Here is a 26,295-nt window from a genome sequence, read left to right as displayed (position 1 = left end):
GAGTAAGATTAGATGCAATTAATAAAACATATTCGCAATTTGAAGAATATCAAGGTCATATTGAATATTTAGTTCAGTACGATGAAAAATCTAAAGAAGGTGATTGCGAGCTAGAAGAAAAAGAAAGACAAATGTTTGAAGATGTTTTTTTCGAAGTTACATCTAGAATTCAATCAATTTTATTAAACTATGAACAGCATTTAAGTGACTCAGACAATAAATCGATTAATAGCATATCCAGTATTAACAGTTCAACTCCAGTCAAATTACCACCATTAAAGTTACCTAGTTTCTGCGGAAAGTACTAAAAATGGCTTGAATTCAGAGATTTATTCATTTCATTAGTTCATGACAATAAGCAAGTTGATGAAATTCAAAAGTTTTATTATCTAAAATCATGCTTGAGTGGCGAAGCTTCCCAAAAAATAGAATCCATCCCAATTACTAGTGCTAATTATTCAGTAGCATTTTCAATTCTCAAGGATGCATATGAAAATAAAAGAATTATTATCGAAACCTATGTCAATAATTTATTTAAAATACCAGTAATGACAAAAGAAAATAGTTCCGATTTAAAAAATCTTTATGATTCATTCACTAAGAATTTGCGATTTTTAGAAAATCTTGGTCAACCAGTGAAGGAGTGGGATACACTTCTTATACATTTAATTGTCTCAAAGTTTGATAACAGGACCAGGAGAGACTGGGAAGGTTTTAATCTGAAAGGTGAATTACCCACAATGGACGAGATTAGTGAATTCCTGAAACAAAAATTTTTATTATAGATAAATTAGGATTAAATTCTGAGAAAAAACAAGAAAATCATAAGATAGGTTTTAGAGAAAGAAAAACGAACGCATTTATGACGAGACAAGAAACAAATCAAAAGTATTCATGTTATTTTTGTAAGGAAGATCATTCTATATTTAAATGTGACAAGTTTTTGAGTTTAAATATTGAGGATAGAGTGAAAGAAAGTGAAAGGCTCAAGTTATGTAAAAATTGTTTAAATTCCAATCACAGCGTTAATGAATGCAACAGATCGAGCAGTAGAAAATGCAATAAGTATCACAATACCTTATTACACTGCGAAAATAAATCTAATGCTAATAGTCGAGTCAATTCCACGGATAAGGATAAATGTAAGCGTGACAATACTAAAGATAATGTTTGTGGCATTTCAACGGAAATAAATACTTCTGAATCAATATCATTAGCAGCCATGGCAGGCAGCAAAACATTGTCTTTACTATCAACTGCAATAATATATGTTGAAAATAAATATGGAAAATTCATAAAGGCACGAATGTTACTTGACCCAGGTTCACAAAGTAATTTTATATCTGAAAAATTATCAAATATGTTAGGTTTAGAAAAAATTCCAATAAAATACACTATATCAGGTATTGGTAACAGTTTCAGTGCAATCGCTAGATACAAGATGATAATTAGCATATACTCTATGGTAAATGAATATTCTGAAACTATTCCATGTCTTATCTTACCTAAGATCACACAATATTTGCCAAGTCATGACTTTAATTCAAGCGTTTTGAACATTCCGGGAGATAAGTTATTAGCAGATCCAGATTTCAATAAGAGTCGAGAAATTGATATTTTGTGCGGAGTAGGTATATTCTATCATTTATTACTCATGGAGCAAATAAGGCTTGACAACGGTCTGATATTGCAAAACACCCAATTAGGTTGGATATTAGGCGGAGAGATAAGTAACTTTGGATTAAGAGCAACGAATCATGTTTCTAGTAACGTGGCAATTAATGACAATGAAGCGAACGAGTTGTTGAATGAGAACTTAGAGAAGTTTTGGCAAATTGAAAATTGTACAAACATTGACATAAGAGATGATGTTTGTGAGAAACATTTCATTTCAAATTTCAGTAGGGCTCCAGACAATAAATTTGTAGTAAAAATTCCATTTAAGGATGAGTCTTTTCAATTGGGAAAATTAAAGGAAATGGCAATTAAAAGATTCTATTACTTAGAACGCAAACTGGCAAAGAGCGCAAACGTTAAACAACAATACATAGATTTCATTGACGAATACTTACGATTAGGACACCTTAAGGAATTAGAGGTTGATATCAATGATCTCGAAGATGATGGTTCAGCATATTATGTTCCACATCATCCAGTCTTAAAGGATAGTGATACCACCCCATGCAGAGTTGTGTTTGACTTCTCAGCAAAATCAGACAATAATATTTCTTTAAATGACCTACAATTATCAGGACCTTCTATACAAACTGAACTGATTGATATACTTTTAAGATTTCGAGTACCAACCTACGTTATAACGGCAGACATTTCCAAAATGTACAGACAGGTATGGCTTCACCACAGTCAAACTAAATTTCAAAGAATTTTCTGGCGGAATTCTGAAACAGAAAAATTAAAATGTTACGAACTATTGACAGTTACCTACGGGAGTAAGTCTTCTAGTTTTTTAGCAATTAGAGCACTGCAACAAATAGCTCATGAAAATGCGGAAAAATATCCAGCAGCTGCTAAATCCATAAAATTAAATTTTTATGTTGACGATTACTTAGATGGCGGAAACAATGAATCAGATGTTTTACAGTTACAATCAACAGTAACAAATTTATTGCGAGAATCAGGGTTTCAATTGAGAAAATGGTTAACAAACGCACCTAATCTTGTTGGTCGTTTCGATATTGATAGGGATATTAAATCTAGCGTACTTAATTTGAGTGAAAATCAAAATAGTAAAACCTTAGGTGTGCGTTGGAATGCAGCTTCTGATACTATCGAGTATGAAATAAATCGAGAATTAAATGATTTGAAACAGAGTAAAAACCATCCGCTTACAATTTCTATAATGCGCAATGAGCATCAAAAATTACTTCATTGTGGTCCACAACAATTATTATTCACGATAAGAGAAAAGTTTTGGCCGTTAGCAGGTAGAAATATGGCCCGCAAAATTATCCATCAATGCGTTAGATGTTTTAAGGCAAACCCAAAGGCTTGCGAGTACATTATGGGTAGTTTACCTTCAGAAAGACTATCTCAGGCATTTCCTTTTATCAATGTAGGATGCGATTACGCTGGTCCCTTTTATTTGAAAGAAGGTAAGGCTCGTAAGCCAACTGTAACCAAAGCTTGGATTTGCATATTTGTATGCATGGTTACAAAAGCAGTCCATATTGAGTTAGTGACAGAATTGAGTACTCAAGCATTTTTCTTATGTTTTAAGAGATTTATAAGTAGAAGAGGAAGACCAAACATGATTTTTTCCGATAATGGAACCCAGTTTGTAGGCTCGAACAATGAACTTTTGAATTTCTTCAAGTGTTATGGTGATTTGATCACTTCGCATTTCAGTAATGAGCGGATAACTTGGAAATTTATTCCACCAAAGGCGCCCAATTTTGGAGGCATTTGGGAATCATGCGTTAAGAGTACGAAACATCATCTAAAAAGAATAATAGGTAATAGTCAATTGTGTTATGAAGATTTTTCAACAATATTGTGTCAGATTGAATCCATACTCAATTCCAGACCACTTACCCCCCTTTCCTCTAGTCCTGATGATATGTCTCCACTCACGCCTGCGCATTTTCTCATTGGGCGACCCCTCACAAGTTTGCCTGAATCTAATTATGTAGATATTCCTGATGGTCGATTGAAGGTGTATCAGCAGAGGCAAAAGATGGTACAGTTATTCTGGAAACGATGGAGCAATGAGTATATCAATGGCTTGCAGACTAGGTTGAAATGGAAGGTCAATGGTTCCAACCTAATCAAGAATGAAGCATTGGTATTGGTGAAGGAAGACAACGTACCTCCTCTGATGTGGAAATTGGGAAGAATCGTAAGTCTCCATCCAGGTGATGACAGCGTTGTGCGCGTTGTGTTAGTGCGCTACAGCGACGGTAGCATTCTCAAAAGGCCTGTAACAAAAGTGTGTGTTCTTCCTATTGACGAGAATATGAACTCAATTTGCGAGAAGAAGGAATGTTAAAATTTAAGATTGAAAGAAAAAACTTAGTTGTATGCATACTCACCATTTATGTTGTTCATGTACTCACAACACTGTTTTATTTTGAAAACATTATCTGTAGCAGTATTTTTTTGTTTTTGTTTAAATGTAGCCATTTCAAGGCCGGCGGTATGTTAGTGATCCGGCAACATTGTAAAAGGTAATAAAAAGGCAGATGGGCACCGCGAGTGTACAAGTCAAGTCAGTAGAGTACAGTCCACTGCGATGAAGAGATGACATGCTCTTCAATAAAGAATTTTACAATTTCGAGTGTACTCTAGTACAAAAGTGGTGAAACAATCTCCCACCCTGAGTTACCAAATGGATCAATATAAAATTGGTCAGCAAGATCCATGGAAGTTTGTCGTAGCGTAGCATCATTTCGTTTCTAACCTCTGAAGCTGACATCATTCTAACGCGCAAGCGTAGCATATAATTTTCTTTGTTACGGTTCATGATTGACGTATAGCAGAAATGATCTACGACATACGGAAATATTCCGTATAATAATGTGTTCAATTTTGATTTTAGGACATATAAAAGTATTTTGTGATGTAAAATGTACTTGGAAACAACCTCTAATAATTGCGGCACCCAATTTTGCATGTCTTTATATTAACATTTACTTCTAGCTAGCGATATTCCATCTTAAAGTCGATTCCTATGTAAAAAAATTTGAATATGGATCTCCCGCCAATTGAGTGATTCTAACCTCACTAATATGGTCTATACCATTGAACTCTATGGGAACTCCCATAGAGTTCAATGGTATATACACTTTGGTTTCTTCTGGTTAGTAAGTGGGCGGTCCGTAAACATTGAACTAAAGTTTTAGTTCAATGTCCGTAAATGTCCTGACAATTCAGTTCACCAATTCTGTCACCAGAGTAACCGCTCCGGTAACTTTCGGTTACCAAATGTGTATCTACCAAAGATATTACACAGTGTAATATCTTTGATTTTAGAGAGTTGAAGTGCGCACAGAACGTTAGCCTGAACGTAAACGTTAACGTGAGAAATAACGTCAGATATAACGTTTACGTGTTGTAATGAAATTTGAGTTGAAGTGCTGTCATCATGAAACGTCAGACGTTAAACTAAACATAACCTATCAATTTGATTTTGCTTTCGTTTCGCGTGAACTCTCTTTTATCTAATATTGAGCTCCGACAGCTGAAATAACATTTGGAATATTGATGTTCTAATCAAAGATTATAGAGTAGAGACTAACTCTATAATCTTTGGTTCTAATGATTTATATGCCTAATAAAGAGAATTTTTAGCTTGGAAGTATTTTATTATCAATGAAATGTTCAAGTGCTAGAGACATCAGAATTGCAGTGTAGTTTCAGCTATTTCCTTATGTACTGAATGTAATCTGATAACACAGTAATTTAACTTAATCCTTTTGATAGCTTTCAAATCACTGCTGATTTCCTATAATTTTCGTTCATTGTGAGAAAATACACAGGAAATGTAAACAATGACAGTTTGAGGTTATCGAGAATTGCATTTAACAATCAAAATTCGGCCATTCGCGAGTCATCGGTGCTACTCGTTTAACGTTCGGTTAACGTACGTCGATGTTTAAGGTATACGTGGGAGACCGCTAGTTTCATTGAACTAAAGAAAGTTAGTTCAATAGAGACTTGAAGTGCAGCCATGAACGTAAACGTTAACGTTATAATTGACATCTACGCATGCTCATTCGTCCGTTTTTAACGTTAACGTTAGCGTCAGCTTTACGGCCTACGTAAAGTAGCGGTCTCCCACGTATACCTTAAACATCGACGTACGTTAACCGAACGTTAAACGAGTAGCACCGATGACTCGCGAATGGCCGAATTTTGATTGTTAAATGCAATTCTCGATAACCTCAAACTGTCATTGTTTACATTTCCTGTGTATTTTCTCATAATGAACGAAAATTATAGGAAATCAGCAGTGATTTGAAAGTTATCAAAAGGATTAAGTTAAATTACTGTGTTATCAGATTACATTCAGTACATAAGGAAATAGCTGAAACTACACTGCAATTCTGATGTCTCTAGCACTTGAACATTTCATTGATAATAAAATACTTCCAAGCTAAAAATTCTCTTTATTAGGCATATAAATCATTAGAGAACATCAATATTCCAAATGTTATTTCAGCTGTCGGAGCTCAATATTAGATAAAAGAGAGTTCACGCGAAACGAAAGCAAAATCAAATTGATAGGTTATGTTTAACGTCTGACATTTCATGATGACAGCACTTCAACTCAAATTTCATTACAACACGTAAACGTTATATCTGACGTTATTTCTCACGTTAACGTTTACGTTCAGGCTAACGTTCTGTGCGCACTTCAACTCTCTAATAGAGAGTTGAAGTGCGCACAGAACGTTAGCCTGAACGTAAACGTTAACGTGAGAAATAACGTCAGATATAACGTTTACGTGTTGTGATGAAATTTGAGTTGAAGTGCTGCCATCATGAAACGTTAAACATAACCTATCAATTTGATTTTGCTTTCGTTTCGCGTGAACTCTCTTTTATCTAATATCGAGCTTCGACAGCTGGAATAACATTTGGAATATTGATGTTCTAATGATTTATATGCCTAATAAAGAGAATTTTCAGCTTGGAAGTATTTTATTATCAATGAAATGTTCAAGTGTTAGAGACATGAGAATTGCAGTGTAGTTTCAGCCATTTCCTAATGTACTGAATGTAATCAGATAACACAGTAATTTAACATAATCCTTTTGATAACTTTCAAATCACTGCTGATTTCCTATAATTTTCGTTCATTATGAGAAAATACACAGGAAATGTAAACAATGACAGTTTGAGGTTATCGAGAATTTCATTTAACAATCAAAATTCGGCCATTCGCAAGTCATCGGTGCTACTCGTTTAACGTTCGGTTAACGTACGTCGATGGTTAAGGTATACGTGGGAGACCGCTAGTTCACGTAGACGGCCTACGTGAATAAGCGATCTGACGCTAACGTTAACGTTAAAAACTGACGAATGAGCATGCGTAGATGTCAATTATAACGTTAACGTTTACGTTCATGGCTGCACTTCAACTCTCTAATGGCTAGTTTACGTAGGCCGTAAAGCTGACGCTAACGTTAACGTTAAAAACGGACGAATGAGCATGCGTAGATGTCAATTATAACGTTAACGTTTACGTTCATGGCTGCACTTCAAGTCTCTTTTAACCGCTAGTCTAGGACCATACGCTAGGTTAAGCTACATTCACAATCAATTCACGGGCCGAAGTGCACTTCGGCACGGAAGCTTAGCAGATGGCGTTCTCCGTTACCATTTACAATGAAATTCAAGACAAAATTTCTTGCAAGTTGCAAACTATCACTTCGGCAAGGAATTTCGTGCCGGCTATAGATGATGCTGATGCTTATATTTTGATGAGTTACATTTTTGATTCATTTGAGTATTTGGTTCCAAGATTATTGCGAATGGTAAATTTCGTGCCGAAGTGCACTTCGGCCCGCGAATTGATTGTGAATGCAGCTTTAGAGGGTGGACTAGGGTTGCTGAAAAGATATCGGTACATCGATATTTTCAGTTCATATATCGATATTTTATTTTTCGATATAAAATTCAAATAAATTCACTTCTATCGGTAAATATTGCAGTTTTACACATCCCCATAACAACATTCAATTTTTTCAATATTTATTCAGAGCAGAAAACAATTCGCTATTCTTGATTTCAGATATCATTCGGTTCATTGGAGAAAGAGTCTGTTGACTAGTACCTACGAAAGGCGAATTGTGGCGCTGTAACCACAGCTACACGTATGGACCGTATACAGGGTCTTTCACGAGGAACCTCACCCATATTTATACGGGAAACTACTGAATTTTCATGAAATTCAGCACTTATAAGTATTTCACGATGTTGATGAAATCTAAAATATTTTCAAGGCATGAGCACCTCCGGTTTTTCCGGAAATGACGTCAACTTCCGTTTTTCAAATTAGAACACCATTTTTTTATTGCAGAAATAGATTCCTTAGAAAATTTCAAGTTATTTTGATGTAACATTTTTCAGTTTTGGTTGGAAAATTCTCTCTGAGCGGGAAAATTCGAAAAAAAAATCGAAAATAGAGCTCCGCTGAAACAAGAATAACTTCGAGGTTTTTGGATGGAAAATTTTCATTTTTGGGATTTTTCAAGATGTAAGATTGATGTATCCACTTTGAAAATCGAAATCGCGATTCATGATACAGGGGGTGAAAAAATCGCTTTCAAAGTTAGGGATGACAAAATCGTAAAAAATCAATTTTTTCAAACTAGAACCTCATTTTTTTATGGCAGATATTGAATCTACGTTAAAAAATAATGTGAGTGTATGCATCACACCCTTGCCCTAAAATGGATATTTTCTGAGTTATTCACAAAAAACTGTTTTTTCTACAAGCGTGCGCGTTCAATCTTTTTCCCGCACGCATTCCAAGTTGCAAAGAGTCACTTTCCCAAGGAGTGCGGGAAAAACGCCTGCTATTTCTTTCCCGCACGCAAATGCGTGCGGGAATGGATTAGCAGGGGTTTTTCCCGCACGCAAATATTATAGAGTAAATTAAATTCTATCATCTTTCTATGGACAGAACGTCAACGATGAGAAACCCTTAGTAACGACATGCCGAATAACGTCTGTCATTAAATATGAATTAATCAAATGAGATATGATCTGTTTCGTAAAATGGATACATTTATATATTTCGAGCGCTTGTAGAAAAAATATTGTTCCTAACTCTTGCGGAAAGTGTCTTGCCCGCACTCAACTGCTTACCCGAACTCTGCTTCGCATCGTTCGGGCAACGGCAGTTTCGTGCGGGCAAGTATCACTTTCCGCACTTGATAGGAAAATAACTATTTCGTCTTGAATTTTCAGCTATTTCTTTTCCCGCGCAGACTTGTCGGCCATATTTGGTTGTAGATTGGATCATAGAAAAGGGAGTTTCACCCCCCTGGATAGCATGTCATTTTCCTTGCGTATGGTCCGTATATACACATTTGGTAACCGAAAGTTACCAGAGCGGTTAGTACTGGTTACTCTGGTGACAGATAATTGCACCGAAGTGTCAGAAATTCGACATATACGGACCGCCCACTACTAACCAACAGAAACCAAAGAACTTATATCCAGAAGATTTCATTCTATCATCACACTCACATGAATTATGTAATTTGTGGAAATAAATGAATGTAAATATTTGAGATAATTTATTTGGATGAAAACATATTATGCAGTTCGAAATGCCAACACAGAAATTATTTTCCAGCAATTACAACCAACTCAACAAGACCGCCTGAAAATTAATTCTACAGTTGTAATTTCATTAACGAAATTCTTGTCGAACGGTTTAATTATTGATCACTTTCAACTGCTTGCGAAATTCCAAGTCAAATCACTACTTTTCATTTGAAATGTTCCCAACATATCATCTCTTGAAGATTGCAAGTCCAGTAATGCATGTACAACTTCAGTTATGTCAGAAATTTAATCTCATATACTTTCTTCTGCTCAGGTTTCTCGGCACTATTGAAATCATGGAAATGAAAATTCGCATTGCCTTTCTTAATCGTTTAACACTAGAAAATTCATCTAGAACAAAGATATCTCCTAACCTAAAATTATAGTGAAAATTGGTAAATATTTTCTCAACTGAATGACACTGATAAAAATACTCACTAAATTATTTTAATACCTATTTTTCTAGTCAGACATCCAAAAAATATTGTGAATATAGTTCACTGGTAACCGAATATGTAGTGAAAATATCTAACCCAAAGAAGTTAAACTCAAGTTATTACTCACTTTCTAGGTTAGTGATTTGGCCGGTAGGCGGCGTTTAGATTTTTGGATTCGCCAATACGGACCATACGCCTTGTTACGGTCATTGAACTCTATGGGATTCCCATAGAGTTCAATGGTTACGGTTCATGATTGATGTATAGCAGAAATGATCTACGACATACGGATATATTCCGTATAATAATGTGTTTAATGTTGATTTTAGGACATATAAAAGTATATTGTGATGTAAAATGTACTTGGAAAAAAGCTCTAATAATGAAGGCACCTAATTTTGCCTGTCTCTATACTAACATTCACTTCTAGCTAGCGATATTTTATCTTATATTATAGTTGATTCCTATGTAAAAAAAATTGAATATGGATCTCCCGCCAATTGAGTGATTCTAACCTCACTAATATCAAAGATTCCTTTTCGCTAATATGGTCTATAAATGCAGGTTAGAGGAATAAGGGAATAGAAGCCATATCAAAATATTGTTCAACATACTGAATACTTTTATGGATAGTACCGATTGATAGAAATCTCAGTTTATCCCTGCAAACATTGGTTTGGGTCCATATCGATGATCATCTGAATGATATGAACAGAGACATGGAATATAAACTCAAATTCACACATATCTTTCACCAGTTGGGACCTTGAGCTTCATTACACATGTTTCTCAAATAATGAGCAGCAAAAATTTTTATATCAGTAGTGATAGTGGAAATTTAATGGCCCAGGAGAAGCATTTCAATTTTCTACTCTCTGAAACAAAATTCCGAATTGCTTTGCTTAGGAAGATGTGTAATATTAAAAGTTATTAGTACAATCTATTCCACCAGAAGACTTGTGGAAATTCTTATTTTATGATCTACTATGAATTCTTATTTTATATTTCAACAGTTTACAGCATAAAAATTTATGAATTGAGATTCATTATTTCACTTTCTACACAGATACTTTTCCATTTAATCATCTCGATACTCATTAATTCATATTTGTACTGGACATAGTATATGGACCCCATAGTCCCCATATACTATGTATATGTTACGGCTAAAGATAGGTGTGAGCATAAACTTAAGATTAGCCGGCTAAACTTAGGTTTATATTCGGGGACCGGCTAAACTTAGGTTTATATTCGGGGACCGCCTAAGGTTCGATAAAATATTCTCCTACGTCAGGAAATTTCATCTTTAGCCGTCTAATGCGCACATTACCCAAAACGGAACGGCTAAAAATATATTCGGAGGACACGCGGAGGGGTGATGTCTTTTGAATGGTCGGATAGAGAAGAACTCAAGCGACCACGTTTTTGTTTCAATTTTTAGAATTGAAATATGCAAAAAAGTATCGAATGGTATATGAGTGTATTGAGGTTTTGTGACATAACTCCCATTGGTCCCAATATGGTCATTCTCAATTTATTAACTGCTTTGCAGAATGTTTTTCTGCTATTAAAAATATGTGAAATTCATACAAAAAATGCATTGCATTACTGAATTGATTATACCTATTACTATTTCTTCACATTTTTTTAATTGCCGAAAATTTGCTCCCCTCTAGCCAATACTGTTCTTCTTTTCTATTAGCTTCTACATTTTAACCGATGGGCTGTGGTTACACTTAAGTTTAGCCGGCTAAAGATAGAAAAACCTAACAGTAGCAAATACCCGAAGCTAAACCTAAGTTTAGCCGGCTAATCTTAAGTTTATGTTCCCACTTATCTTTAGCCGTAACATATATACATATCCCAAATAGCTTAAGGCTCATCAAGTCTATCAAAGCAAATAATCACCCAAAAAGTCTGCATGCGGCCAAGACCTCAGCATATGTAGTAATATTTTATCAGCTTAAGAATTAGCAAATTCAAATTTTGCTTAACGTGTAAATAAATTAATTAAATGGATTATCTTCCCAGTTCCCTCATTATTTCTTCTCTGTCTGGTACAGAAATTGGATTTTATTGATAAAAATAACGTTATACCGAAGAGGAAGGTTAATCTTTGGTTATAGCATCCATCTCTTCAAAACTTTGTGAATCCCACAACATCAATGGTCCACTATTCCATTTCACTCATTGAAAGGCATTGAACTAAAGTTCTTTAGTTCAATGTTGAAAGGAGATAGAACTATATACCGTGCCAGTAACCCTACTCCATTGAACTAAAGAAACTTTCTTTAGTTCAATGCCCTACTCAAGAGGAAGGTACTTGGTTAACTTCGTGTGACGTCATTGAAACGTCATAGTTACATGGTTATCATCGCCAAAATGTGGTTACCCAAGTAACTACAACTTAACCATAGTTAACCACTAGCGCCAAAATTCGCCTTAATGTTGCATGAATTCTCAGAGCTGAAATATCCCGTTTGAAATCGTACCGATATATCAATATTTTTTGCAAAAAAAATCAATATCGATATTTCTTCTTTTCAGCAAATTTTTCGGTTTTGTACATATGGCCATGTGGGAAGTCCATGTGTTGAAGTTATTTTTTCGATTATTTATTCACTCTTGTTTGCAGAATTCCTAGTTTCTGTTTATTAAGCTATGTATGATTTTTATAAATAGATAGATAGAATAATAGATACACCTGAAAAGCAAAGATTCATTTTTGTCGAAAAATTCAAATGAGATTTGATTTCAAATTACTTTTTATAACTTCAATTATGAAACTGCTCCAAATGCATCATTTGAGAGTGGAATAATATTATCTAAGGATTATTGTGAAACTCCAATTGGTAGCGTCATTTCTAGGGTCAATATTTCTTATCACCTTTATCTAAATCTTACAAAATGTTTGTCGTTTTACACTCCAAACCATGACATCACTCTAATATACATTAAATCTCGTTATTATTCAAGTGAATGATGGTCAATAAAAGTTTGCTTACAGGCCTGAGCAAAACCATATCGCAAAAATGTCTATGCTATTATTAACATTCGAAGGTACCATTTTTATAAGATATCGAAGATCTTAAAATACATAATATTTGGAGTTAAGAACGTTTTGATGTAGGAGTAAGAGTTGTTACTTGAGAGCTATATTTTATCGACATTGTGAAAGGTAAGCTTCAATATTTTTCACAGTGATAACACGGTACATAAGTTGTATTTTTTTGAGAAGTATTCGATCTTCTAGCTCTGAAAAGGTTGCTTTGATGATTTTCTAGAAACACCTAAAAAAACATTAAAAACTTGGGCAGAATTGAAATAAATATCGGTAAGCCATTTGTAGAGTATTCGAAATATACTGTACGCAGCGCGATGACTAATATAGTTGAAATATGAGTTATGTAAACCATAAGCAGATTTGTTCCAACTCGTGGCATTCGATTTAGAGAACTGATGTGAATAAAGTGTTTCCTACAATTACCGAGTTTTCTTTAATACATTACATTTTGGCGACGAGGATAAAGTAAATTTGATTATTGGAATAGTGGAAAGTGAAGAAGGACAAGAGGAGTTCATAAGTGAGAGTTCAAAAGTGACAAAAGGAGTTCAAAAGTGAGTAAACAAAAAAATACTGAATTTCGGGTTCATTTGAATTCGGTTCGAAATTGGATAAATTAGCTTAAATTGAGCTTGTCAACTGAATAAAATTGGATAAGTTTCCAAGTTAGCTCAAATTGAGCTTGTCAACTGAATAAAATTGGATAAATTTCCAAGTTAGCTCAAATTGAGCTTGTCAACTGAATAAAATTGGATAAGTTTCCAAGTTAGCTCAAATTGAGCTTGTCAACTGAATAAAATTGGATAAATTTCCAAGTTAGCTTAAATTGAGCTTGTCAACTGAATAAAATTGGATAAGTTTCCAAGTTAGCTCAAATTGAGCTTGTCAACAGAATAAAATTGGATAAATTTCCAAGTTAGCTTAAATTGAGCTTGTCAACTGAATAAAATTGGATAAGTTTCCAAGTTAGCTCAAATTGAGCTTGTCAACTGACTAAAATTGGATAAATTTCCAAGTTAGCTCAAATTAAGTTTGTCAACTAAATGAAATTGGATGAAGTTCCGAGTTAGCTCAAATTAAGCTTGTGAAATTAATAAAATTGGATAAATTTTCAAGTTACCTCAAATCATTGGATAAAGATAAGTGGTCTTTATACAATGCTCAAATTGAGATTGTCAACCAAATAAAATTGGAAAAGTTCTAAGTTAGCTTAAATTAATAAAAAAAAAAAAGAAAAGTTGGATTAATTTCTCCAAGTTAGCTAGTGAACCAAAAGACCCAAATTCTCATGCGCCAATATACTAAAATGAAATATCTGGTACCTGATTTCTAGAATGACCACTCTTTCGGGAATTGAGCAATTCCAATGCGAAGGTGATCCACTATCTCTAGGATCTAGATGGGAGAAATGGAAAAGAGCGCTACAGATCTATCTTGCCGCATCGGACATAGCAGAACCAGCCAAAAAGAAAGCCATCCTCTTACACTCAGGTGGCATGGCATTGCAAGAAATATTCTACAGTCTACCTGGAGCAGATATTGATCCCACAGTGGATGGCAACCAAGTCGTAGATGTCTTCAAGTTAGCTTTACAAAAACTTGATGATTATTTCTTACCTAAGCAAAGTAAGTTATTTGAACGATATTCATTTCGTTTGATGAAGCAGGCAGATGATGAGAAATTTGATAAGTTTTTGGTGCGACTGAGACACCAAGCATCGAAGTGTCAGTTTAGTGATATAGAGGAACATTTAATCGACCAAATAACTGAAAAATGTAAATCGAAAGATCTGAGACGGAAAATTTTATCTCTAGGAGACAATATCAAACTAGATGATATCATATTGGAAGCCAACGCCTTGGAATCTGTGAATCGGCAAATGCAGAAATTTGAAGATGCTGATAAAGCCACCCCTAGCACTAGCGACACAATAAATAAATTGCAGATTAAAAATGACTTTCCTAGCGATTCGAATAATCTAAAAAAACAAGGTTGTTCTAGATGTGGAAATCTGCGGCACAATTCACAGGATCCAAGGTGTCCTGCTAGAGATTCAACATGCACAAAATGTAATTTTAGGGGTCATTTTAGAAGATATTGTAAGTCTAGGAGAAAAAGGGCGACGCTTCCCCAGAGAGGCGAAAGAAAAAGTAAATATAGTAAACAGTCAAACTCGATTAATAAACTGGACAGTGAATCTGAAGACCCGGATTACATATTCCATTTGGACGATGATACAACTATCGTTTGTAATGTGGGAGGTATTTTGATACCTATGATAGTTGATTCGGGCAGTAAAAACAACATAATAGATGAAATTACCTGGGAAAACTTTAAACGAAGCGGAATAAGTATACGGAAACAAGTGAAGGGAACAGACAAACAGTTTATTTCATATGCAAGTAGCAAACCGTTGACAGTATTAGGATATTTCGAAGCAGAAATCAGAGCTAATAATAAAAAAGAAAATGCTAAGTTTTACGTTATAAAGAACGGCAAAAACAACCTTTTAGGAAAAATAACCGCAACCTCATTGGGTATTTTGAAAATCGAAGTGAATGTAAACTGTGTGACGTCTGTTTTTCCCAAGATCAGGGGCATAGTCGTAGATATTCCAATTGACAAGAATGTGCAACCAGTTGTACAACCGTACAGACGAATACCGATACCTTTGGAACAAAAAGTTGACAATATATTGAAAGATCTACTAGACAAAGACATAATTGAGGAAGTTAATGAGCCCTCGAAATGGATATCACCCATGGTCCCTGTGCTTAAAGGAAATGGCGATGTTCGTATTTGTATTGATATGCGACGTGCAAATCAGGCCATTTCCCGGGAAAATCATCCCCTACCAACAATGGAAACTCTTGTTCCCCAGTTGAGGAGAGCTACCTTATTTTCGCGACTGGATATAAAAAATGCTTTTCATCAAGTGGAAATATCGGAATCTTCTCGTTTCATTACTACTTTCATCACCAGGAAGGGCCTTTTCAGATACAAAAGGCTTATGTTTGGTATAAATTGTGCTCCAGAAATCTTCCAAAAAATTATGGAAAAAATACTGATCAATTGCCTTGGCACAATCAACTTTATCGATGACATAATTGTATCTGGGGAAGATGAGAATCAACATGATGAAAATTTGAAAAGAACACTAGATACGCTCAAGAATCACGACATACTTCTTAATAATGAAAAATGTCAATTCAAAATGAGTTCAGTCAATTTTCTTGGCCACGTTCTTTCAAGGGAGGGCATCAAACCTTCAAAAACTCATATTGATGCAATAAGGAACTTTCGCGACCCAAAAACAATTGATGAACTGCAGAGTTTCCTAGGATTGGTTAATTTTGTTGGTAAATGGATTCCGAATCTGGCAACCATAACCGAACCCCTGAGAGAACTTCTCCGGTCAAAACTAGGGAAGAATGCCAATATCGAAAATCATTGGAAGCGAGAACAAAAAGAAGCGTTTTCCAAATTGAAAAATGCGCTTTCTAGTAGATCTGTTTTGGGCTACTATGATCCACAAGACCGAACACAGGTGATAGCCGATGCGAGTCCTGTGGGTTTGGGTGCTATCTTGTTACAGTTCGACAGTAAGGGAGCTAGGGTTATCTCTTACGCTAACAAAAGTTTGACAGACTGTGAACGGCGTTATTGTCAAACCGAAAAGGAAGCTCTAGCTCTTGTATGGGCCGTTGAGCATTTCAAAATATACTTGTTTGGCAAAGATTATTTCGAATTAGTGACTGATCACAAGCCTCTGGAGGTTATTTTTGGTCCAAAATCCAAACCTTGTGCTCGTATTGAACGATGGGTTTTGAGGCTACAATCGTTTAAATATAGAATTGTCTACCGCCCGGGAAAAACAAATATAGCAGACCCTCTATCCCGTTTACTCGTCCATAATGAAAAAGACCAGCCCTTTGAAAAAGAATTCATCCATCATTTAATTGAGTACACGAAACCTGTAGCTATCACCATAAAAGAACTTAAAAAATATACAAAAAGTGACAAAGAAATAGAATTGATTAAAGCAGCTTTAAAGGAAGGTAGTTGGCCAGAAGGGACTGAGAGGTTTAAAATCTTTGAAAATGAGCTTTCTTGTTATTCTGAAATTTTATTACGGGGTGATAAAATCGTTATACCAGAAAAACTCCGGAAACGAGTGCTGGATCTGGCTCATGAGGGTCATCCCGGGATTGTAGCAATGAAGAAACGACTCAGAAGCAAAGTATGGTGGCCAAAAATCGACAATGATGCGGAAAAAATTGTGAAAGATTGCAAAGATTGTACCTTAGTTTCTGCACCTAACCCCCCTGAACCAATGAAAAGACGTAAATTGCCAATAAGCCCATGGATAGATACAGCTATTGATTTCATGGGACCTCTTCCAAGTAATGAATATTTATTTGTAATTGTAGATTACTACAGTCGATATAAGGAGATTAAATGCATGAAGAATATCACCTCTTCTGATACCATTAGAGTTTTGAAAGAAATTTTCTCTAGGCTAGGTATACCCGAATCCATCACTGCGGATAATGGAAAACAATTCTGTAGCCAAGAATTCAAAGACTTTTGCAAAAATCATAATATTATCCTATTCCACAGTATACCCTATTGGCCTCAACAAAACGGAGAAGTAGAACGCCAAAATCGAGATATACTGAAAAGATTAAAAATTAGTCATATTAATAAAACAAATTGGAAAGATGATTTATTAGACTATTTGATGATGTATAATAGTACTCCTCATTCTACTACCGGCAAAACACCATCGGAATTATTTTTCCGGCGACAATTTCGTGACAAATTACCCATTTTACCTTCCCACTCAAATGAGTTCTCCATGGATGTAGTTGAGGAAGAAATCCGTGATCAGGATATATGGGAAAAAGAAAAAGGGAAAATTTATGCAGACAGAAAAAGAAAAGCCCAAGAGAGCGAGTTACAGTGTGGAGACAAAGTATTCGTCAAAAATATTCTTAAAGAAAATAAGCTTACTCCCACATTTAACGCGACACCGCATACTATTACCAAAAAACAGGGAGCTGATGTTGAAATAGAGAATGACGAAACGGGACAAACTCTTCGAAAGAATGTTGTCCATTTGAAGAAAATTGCCGGTGAATGGACAGTTGCTACACCACCATGCACATAATAATTCAATATTGGTTATTGTTTGAATTTTGTGTATCTGTATCTATTTGTTTATCTGGTGGAATTTAAGTTTATAATTCCCCAAAAGGAGTTAATTCATGTTTGCCATTTTCATTCTAGATTAGTCTAAGGCCATTAAATCTTTATTTTCTATATTTTCTGGTTCATATAAGACAAGTATATATATACATTTCTCACTCTTCTATATATAACTTTAATATTCAAGTTTATTATTATTGTAAGAAAAAATGTTTTATTTTCTAATGTTTGTCATGTTTTTTTTTTTTTCATTCTCAAAATTAGTCTTTATTTATGTAATTTTTCTGAACAGAAACGGAATCATATCTATATACCATAGTTTCAAATAGAATTTTATTTTGTGAGAATAAAGAAAAGAAATGTCATGTAAATTGGAACTTTCTGAAAAATTATAAAGAATGATAGAGATGTAGAGTATTCGAAATATACTGTACGCAGCGCGATGACTAATATAGTTGAAATATGAGTTATGTAAACCATAAGCAGATTTGTTCCAACTCGTGGCATTCGATTTAGAGAACTGATGTGAATAAAGTGTTTCCTACAATTACCGAGTTTTCTTTAATACATTACACCATTCATTATAATATAATATTGTTCATGCAAAATTATTAATCAATTCAAAACTGGAACAATTACAGCCTTTCATGTTTCATGATGGTTTCGATGGAAGTAGGCTGCATACGCTTCATAGACTAAAATTTTTATTTTTGGTCTATGATCTGTATAATTTGTATTTATTATCTACATAGACTTATAATGACTTACTTATTATTACCTCTTATATATACTTACTTAATTATAAGTCTATGATCATAAGATTTAATCATTGGAAATAATTTTGCGATAGGTAAGATAGGTTATGTCGACATTGGCGCCAAAATTATCCTAATTTTTGAATTCTGCTTGATCTACAATTCATACGAAAATATTAAAAATGGCTTAGGAACTGAAACTAATGTCCCATTTCGAATTGACTCATAAGGGATTTGATTAATAAAGCATGGATTCTTCCCATGAGGATAGTTTAGTGAGTTCCTAATAATAATAGTGAAATAAGTGATGAACGATATCAACGAAATTAAGTGCGATAACTCTTTGTTCTTTCAGATGCCACTAGAATGGAATTTTCGGAGAAAAGCATGTTACTACTTGGGCCATATCACTGTAGAGCCAACTTTGTATTTGTATATGATGGCGTTTATGATAACTTCAGTATTGGAGAATGCTTTTTTTATAGATAAAGCATGTAGGGTTAACCACCATTTCAATAGCACAGTGTGCGATGACATTGCCAATGAAGTATATTCAGATCTCAACAAAGAAGTTCAGGTGAATGGGATCTAGGTCACCAATATATAAATTATTATAATATGCATCTTTCAGGTGACAGTATCGAATTTCAATTTGATCAATGACATAGCTGGACATACTGGCCAAATCATTCTTGCCCTTTTTATGGGAGCTTGGTCTGACAAACGTGGCAGGAAAATGCCACTCTTGCTAGGACTAATTGGCAAGTTCTATTATTCTTCCATGGTTGTGGTAAATTCAATGCAACCTACATGGCCTGTGGAATACGTAGTATATACTGCTACACTCCCCATGGCTTTCACAGGGGCTGATGTTGCAATTTTTGCTGCTGCATTCAGCTATCTCGTTGATGTTTCAAGTTCAGAAAATAGGACACTCAGAGTCACCCTTTTGGAAGTCATCTATTTATCAACGATGCCCACTGGTATAGCTTTAGGTTTGTTAGATTGTGGTCAATGGATCTATTTCCCACATTGCAATATATTCTTCAGGTTCATATTTATATAGAAGAGTGTTCAACAAATCGTACACCATGATGTTCTCTCTAAATGCATTCCTCATGTTTCTTTCCATTGTTTACACATTTCTTAGGCTCAGATGGAGAACAACTGATGAACAGAGTCCTTTGCCCAAGTTGAGATATGTACTGTGCGACTTCCTTGATTACAATCATGTGGTTTTCACTTTTAGAACGATTTTCCAAAATAGATTAGCAAAAAGGAGGAGATACTTAATGCTCCTTATTTTGATGATGGGCCTGTACACTTTTCAAAGAGATGAAAAGAACACCTGTTATTTGTACTTACAGAATGTTTTTCATTGGAGTTTCCCGGAAATTAGCAATTTCAGGTATTCAGTCTCATTGAAATCTTCATCCTTTTCATAGCCATTAATAAATAATTCTTTTTCAGTACCTTCAAATCTGCCTTTCAGGATATTGGACTTATAATTGCAATTCCACTTATGAGCAGAGTTTTGGGATGGAGAGATACTATAATCGTGATGATTGGTGCCTTTGCCCATACGGCAGCTAGAATCTTCTTCATCTTAGCTGATACTGATTTTATGTTTTATACAGGTATATATATATATGTCTTCCTGTTTACTTTAGCGCCCACCTTATGTTTTTGTCATCGATTTTTTTTATCAATTTAAAGGAATTCAAATGTTACCCTCAAGAGAATACACCAAATTCAAGATTTAAGTTAGTTTACTCGGAAAATTGTGGGGAATTCATCAATTTTAGACAATACTATATATGTATCATTGTGAGCAAAGATTATGAATTATCTGTATAATGTTTGGGTTTGGAAGTTAGGTTAGGTTTACTTAGGTTTGGACAATGAAAAATGAAATTTGTACATGAATATGTTCTTTTCAGATATTAATGAAACGAATTTGGTTTAGTTATTCAAGCGCTGAACAGGGAAAATATTACAGTTCGACGGATTTATGTCGAATATTCGCAATTTTCATAAGAACTTTAAACAAATCATATCTCATAAACTTTAAGTCCTCTGAAGTTGAGATATTTACCAATAGATGATTTATTGATTTCTCATCCAATACTTCATCTAAAAAAAATAGAGCTGGGCATTAAAGTGAACTTTTACCTTTTTAAAATTCGAATCGTTAAAATCGTAACTGTCAAAATATTCTATGTCTCAGCATCAGCCACTGACAGTGAACTTTTTCTTTTGAGTTCACTGGCTCCAGATTAGCAGTGATTCCAACCAAAGCAAAGATATATATTCTATATATCTATCTATATATTCTCTGATTCCAACGCATAAGGAGAGTAGAGAGAAGGAGAACGATCGCCGTACTAAAAATGTGTTCCCGAAAACGGGGAACGTAGGATAGGTGTCGCTGCGATTGCTGCGTTTATCGATAAGGGGTGGGGAGTCAAGCGACAAATTGAATAATTGAAATGAACAGCCTTCATTTTATTTTAGGTTATGTGTCATCGTAGTTTTTTCTGATGATTCTTCAAATACCTTCCTTCAAATCTATATTAAATACTAGCTGACCCGGCAAACGTTGTTTTGCCATATAAATAATTTCCATGTTGTATCATAAAAAAATAGAAATTAAAAATTTTGTCTAAAAAATAAAATAAAAAATTTAGGGGTGGACTACCCCTAACATTTGGGGGGATGAAAAATAGATGTTGGCCGATTCTCATAGATACCGGATAAGCACAAAAAATTTCATCAAAATCGGTCAAGCCGTTTCGGAGGAGTATGGCAACGAAAACTGTGACACGAGAATTTTATATATTAGATGAGTGCTCTGAATTATATGCAATGAAATACAAGTCATATTATAAAGGGGACTATGTTATCAGCTTTATTTATTCATAATAAATGACGAAATCAATGAAATTAAAAAGAAATCACTGATCAAAAAAATTGAACCTTCTTTTGTTTATCATTGTTTATTGAAAACAAGTACGTTAGTTGGTTTACCGTAATCTACAAAATTATATAAATTTGAATTGAGGAGTAGTACACATCAAGACAACAAAAGGTAGCAATCTCAGATTTATCACTTAGGTATTAGAGTAGATTATATTTCCAATACTCAGCTGAGAACCGATATAAACCATACAATAGATCCTTTCGTTTGTATAAAAAGTGTAGCACTTTCCTACACTCGATTTGATTTACACCAGTGTAGAAGAAGCGTAGTTAATCTACACATAGTAAAAAGGAGATTTAGATAAACTACACCTCCTCTACACTGGTATAAATTCAATCAGCAAACGAATACTAAAATCGCGTGTAGAAAAGTGCTACACTTTTTATGCAAACGAAAGGACCTAATGAATGCGAAAACAGTTTAGAGCCCAGGAGAGGAGATAATTCATAAAAACTGATTTTTGTCTTCTTTATGGCCAATTTTTATTGTTTTGGCTTTCGGCTTACTGAAACTGAAACTTATTACTGAATCATGAGCTTCAAATTGAAACAAAAAGCCACCGCGTTCGAGAATGTACGTTTTTTTTGCAAGTTTGGCGCGCATTTCATTCACGCTTAAATTGTCACATTAAGAAAGTATATACTTTTCAACATGTAATTAACCACATATATTTTAACCTGACAAGCTGGAGTATGTACAATGATCGTTTTTTTTTACGATTCTGACAGGCTGTCCTAGACAATTCCTTCTATATACAGGTCTAATTTTTGGTATAAAAATATATACTTTTCAACATAGTAGTAGTTTATCTACAAAAAAGAGATGTAGATGTCCTCTACACTGGTGTAAATTCAATCAGCAAACGAATACTAAAATCGAGTGTAGAAAAGTGCTACACTGTTTATGCAAACGAAAGAACCTATTATGATATGCCAACAAAATTCTTCAAGAATATTCTCTTCTGAACTAGTTTTATTGGTTAGATATTCTTATTCAGAAGAGTCCACTTCTCACGAGGGATGATAATTTTGATTTCGTTTATAATGAATCCATCATCTTTTTGATATCTTCATCACAAAAGTGCTCTTGACACACAAATTGATTCGGAGTCGATCCTCGAGGTAAGGTTTTTTCAATTTTCTCTCAAAAATGCTCTTGGAAATTTAATCTTCTCCTTTTCTTTCCGATGCCAAAACACCCTTCAACATTTCACCATGGTCATATGTTGTTCTCTTATCAAAAATCGAAAATAATAATATTCCTATCATCTTTCACCAGGAAAACAGTTCACTCAGCCTACTTCAACTAGTTTACATCAAAATTTCACGCTTCTATAATAACATGGACTCCGCCTGTTAGAGAGAGGTCGGTAGGTTGAATAAGATGAAGAGTTTGTGGGCAAGCTGTCAAAAGGTTATACAACACACAAGTTTATGCGAAAAATTTTTTTAATGAATTTCCAACAAGCTTCCGAGAAGACAAACAGGAATTCCATAGCATTCCTTCGAAATGAAATAGGTCAAAAAATATGTGAGTTTTATTCAAGAACAGATGTAATGAGAATAATAATCAACGTATCAACACCTTATGGGCGAAGTCTGCGAAAATTGTAAAAATTTTCCATGATAAATGTTCAATGAGTTTCCGAGAAAGCAAACAGGTATTCCTTAACATTCCTTCGAAATAGAAAATATAAAAATTATGTGAGTTTCATTCAAGAATAAATATAATGTTAATAATACTCAACGTATGAACACCTTGTGGGCAACGTCTGCGTTACATATTTGTTTATAGGTTTGGAAATATGATTCTACGGTCATTTACTGTGAACACTGTGGTGAATCCTACGGAAACAAGTATACTACATTTATGATCTAGAGGACGAAACGCGCATATAATCAATCTTAAAATTTTTGAATTCACGTTTTTGATGGACTTCTTCTAGGGGGAGCTTTCGCTGCTCTGGGCCCAATCGTCGCTCCCGTTATTAGATCTATGGTATCCAAAATTGTTGCTGTCACAGAAAAAGGTGAGTCATCCATCCGAAATAACTGAATCCAATATTCAATATATTATCTTGGTTTAAGGAGCTGCTTTTTCAATTCTTTCGGTGGCCGATAATGCGATCCCAATCATTTCTGGCGTGATGTATAGCAAATTGTATAATTTTACAATTAATTCTGAACCTCAAGCGATTTTCTTCTTAACAATGGCTACCCAATTGAGCGTGTTGATCACTATTGTGTAAGTTGATTAGTAGTGCTTCTGCCCGAAATTGACCATATTTTTGTAGGTACATTCATTTCACAGCGAGACTTGAAGAAAACTTGGTGCATACGGAAGAGAAGGAGGAAGATTCGGACGTGTCAGAAGTTTCTAATGCCTAATTCAGTCTGAAATTTTGATATTGTACAGTGTCTCGTTCCTCACCTTGAGTTCCTTCATTCTTCATAAGAAATACTCTCAGAGTATTTAGCGTTTAATAAATAAAACATGTAATAAATAATACAGTCTACATTTCATTATCTTTAAGATACTGACTAGTTCAATTCCTTTCCTGAAAATGTTAAGTGTGTTGAGTAGCTATTAAATCCATCTCTCTGGTTCACCTTGCAACTCAGTTGCAGGGCAGTTGTTCGTAGTTCAGGCACATACCCAGATTGTCGTCGGCTGGCGCTTCCCGCGAATTTTGTTCGAAATGGATACCGACAGTAAAAGGAGTGGAACTGCTCTCAATTCGACATGGCGATACGTCCTCCGGACATAAAGATTCACCACAATGAACCAAACTGCACGAGCTGGGACCACCTTGCCCTACCTAAAAATTCGAAATGAATCTGAACATATTGAATTAAGGTTCACAACTCATTTGTTGTTATCATAAGAATTGATTGAGATTTTGTCATGGTCAGGACAATGAAGGGGAGGATGTTCCACCGAATAAAAGCTTAGAATTGACGGACTCTAATTAAATACTAGTAGTAGCTTCTGAGTATTATCGAGCGCCATGTTGTCTGCAATAAGCAGACCAGCGTACTGAACTTGAGGAAATATGGGACACATGCCATTATCTTCATCTGGGATCCGATCTTGGGGACTTAAAGTGGATATCGTTTCATACTAGTGATGCTTTCCAGTGCAGAAGGAGTTGTGTTGCTTTGACGAGGTCCGAAAACATGGTCAGCATCTACTCACTTCGGTGGAACGTTCTCCCTTTCGTTGTCCTGACGAAATTGGCCAGTTGGATTCACATCGTAACACTTGTTGATATTCATATCAGCGAGTGGTAAGCATCTGAATTAATTCTTATTATTGTATTCATTGCCTACCTGTTGAGGCGTTAATATCTATTTCATTATTTGTTGTAATCCTTCAGCTCATAGTAGGTAGGGTTTTGATGTCACAAAGTATAATCTACTTATGTGAGCATAATTTTGTCCACAAATAAAATACAGAGCATAGAAAGTAAATTTAACCACGACACGTGTTTCGCCATTACAATAGCATCTTTAGGTAGGTAAAGGTAAACTGAAATCTTTGATATCGAACGAGAAGATATATAAACAAGTATTGAACTTGTATATGAACAAATATAAAGGGGAAACCTAATGATAGTTTTCGTAACATTCAGAGCAATTTCAGAGTAGATAGGTACAAAACGGACTATAGCGGGAATGGTAATTTCAGGAATTTGTTCAAAACAATTACAAGGCAGGTACCAATCGGGGATCGGTCGTTAAATAATATTGCAAATAAAACTTTCTATTAACTTTCTACTGATGCATAATAAAATCCATATTCCACAATGTTACCGTAAACTGCCATCTTCCCTTTGATAGATTTCAACGAGTTTTTTCCTGTTTTATTAATTTCACATAAAACATTGCTGAAACATTTTTGTTTGACGGCTTTTTTCGTTTTTTTTGTTTGTTTTTTATTAGCAACTAAATAGACGAAAAAATTTTGAATTTTCTGGGAACTCTCATTACTCGCCCTTTAGATATTTAGGAATACAGTTAAATATATTTTTTTATAAATCTTTTCGTTCGTAACCAAATATTTCAGTTCACTGAACTGAAGAACTAATTGTGATAGTGAAACACGTATCAGGCGTAACAACTCATTTTTTTGAAAATGATATAAAATAATCTGGTTTTAGTTCTAAAGTGCAGTACTTTATTCACGTCAAATTATAAATAAATTAAAATTAACTGTTTAGTGAAAAAAAGATTTTAGGGATTAGAAGAAAAATAATGCTAACACTAAAAGAATACTGCGCATTCAACAGTTAACAATGTTATACAAAAAAAGAAGGGGCTTAACTAAGATACTGTAACATTTTCCTTCCCTAGGCCTAAAACAACAGCTCTTTGTAAGCAACTCCCTTGTTGAAACTACTTCACCTTTTATCTACGCCCCCGAGGACCCTCCGCGGTTGCGGACCTGCGGACCTCACCAGTCCGGGCTTTAAGAAAAGGTTTTCTATGGAAGAAATTTCTTGCTGAAGAGACAGTTCGCAGCTTGCGAATACCGTGCTAGACTTCAATTTAATT

At 34.7% G+C, this 26,295-nt stretch overlaps 4 protein-coding genes and 1 long non-coding RNA gene across 10 annotated transcripts in view; 3 read left to right on the top strand and 2 right to left on the bottom strand.

The window, feature by feature from the left end:
• Window positions 1-2,071: 2,071 nt before the first annotated feature.
• On the bottom strand, window positions 2,072-2,665 carry LOC123317930. The gene is made up of 2 exons (XR_006538222.1): window positions 2,308-2,665; window positions 2,072-2,239 (listed from the first exon to the last, which is right to left on the bottom strand). It is a non-coding gene; the product is annotated as an uncharacterized LOC123317930 (long non-coding RNA).
• Window positions 2,666-3,037: 372 nt separating this feature from the next.
• On the top strand, window positions 3,038-4,015 carry LOC123317929. 2 transcript variants are annotated; one of them, XM_044904556.1, is made up of 2 exons: window positions 3,038-3,473; window positions 3,674-4,015. In XM_044904556.1, exons 1-2 carry the CDS (start codon window positions 3,167-3,169, stop codon window positions 3,727-3,729), a joined length of 363 nt encoding a protein of 120 aa, XP_044760491.1. In that variant the 5' UTR covers window positions 3,038-3,166; the 3' UTR covers window positions 3,730-4,015. The 2 variants fall into 2 exon arrangements, with proteins under 2 accessions (XP_044760491.1, XP_044760490.1); XM_044904555.1 differs by having other exon boundaries at window positions 3,544-4,015.
• An 8,630-nt stretch (window positions 4,016-12,645) lies between these two features.
• Window positions 12,646-24,248, top strand: LOC123316322 (solute carrier family 46 member 3). Of its 5 annotated transcripts, XM_044902335.1 has the most exons (10): window positions 12,648-12,912; window positions 12,988-13,068; window positions 18,858-19,037; window positions 19,118-19,339; window positions 19,394-19,757; window positions 19,813-20,170; window positions 20,233-20,399; window positions 23,688-23,771; window positions 23,830-23,986; window positions 24,036-24,248. In XM_044902335.1, exons 3-10 carry the CDS (start codon window positions 19,011-19,013, stop codon window positions 24,127-24,129), a joined length of 1,473 nt encoding a protein of 490 aa, XP_044758270.1. In that variant the 5' UTR covers window positions 12,648-12,912; window positions 12,988-13,068; window positions 18,858-19,010; the 3' UTR covers window positions 24,130-24,248. The 5 variants fall into 5 exon arrangements, with proteins under 5 accessions (XP_044758274.1, XP_044758270.1, XP_044758272.1 ...); XM_044902337.1 differs by lacking the exon at window positions 18,858-19,037; XM_044902339.1 differs by lacking the exons at window positions 23,688-23,771; window positions 23,830-23,986; window positions 24,036-24,248 and adding an exon at window positions 23,021-23,204 and having other exon boundaries at window positions 12,646-12,912.
• On the top strand, window positions 14,133-17,969 carry LOC123316854 (uncharacterized protein K02A2.6-like). Its single transcript, XM_044903113.1, has one exon. It carries the CDS (start codon window positions 14,133-14,135, stop codon window positions 17,967-17,969), a length of 3,837 nt encoding a protein of 1,278 aa, XP_044759048.1.
• LOC123316323 overlaps window positions 24,209-26,295 on the bottom strand; it is a 43,065-nt gene continuing 40,978 nt past the window's right edge. Inside the window, exon 7 of the mRNA XM_044902340.1 lies at window positions 24,209-24,560. Within this exon, the coding sequence (XP_044758275.1) occupies window positions 24,360-24,560 (201 nt within the window). The 3' untranslated portion in view covers window positions 24,209-24,359. The remainder of the gene's footprint in view (window positions 24,561-26,295) is intronic.

The sequence above is a fragment of the Coccinella septempunctata genome, chromosome 7 (genome assembly GCF_907165205.1).
Source record: "Coccinella septempunctata chromosome 7, icCocSept1.1, whole genome shotgun sequence".
Lineage (NCBI taxonomy): Eukaryota > Metazoa > Arthropoda > Insecta > Coleoptera > Coccinellidae > Coccinella > Coccinella septempunctata.
Note: the sequence above shows the minus strand (reverse complement) of the source record. Positions and strands in the feature narration are given on the sequence as shown.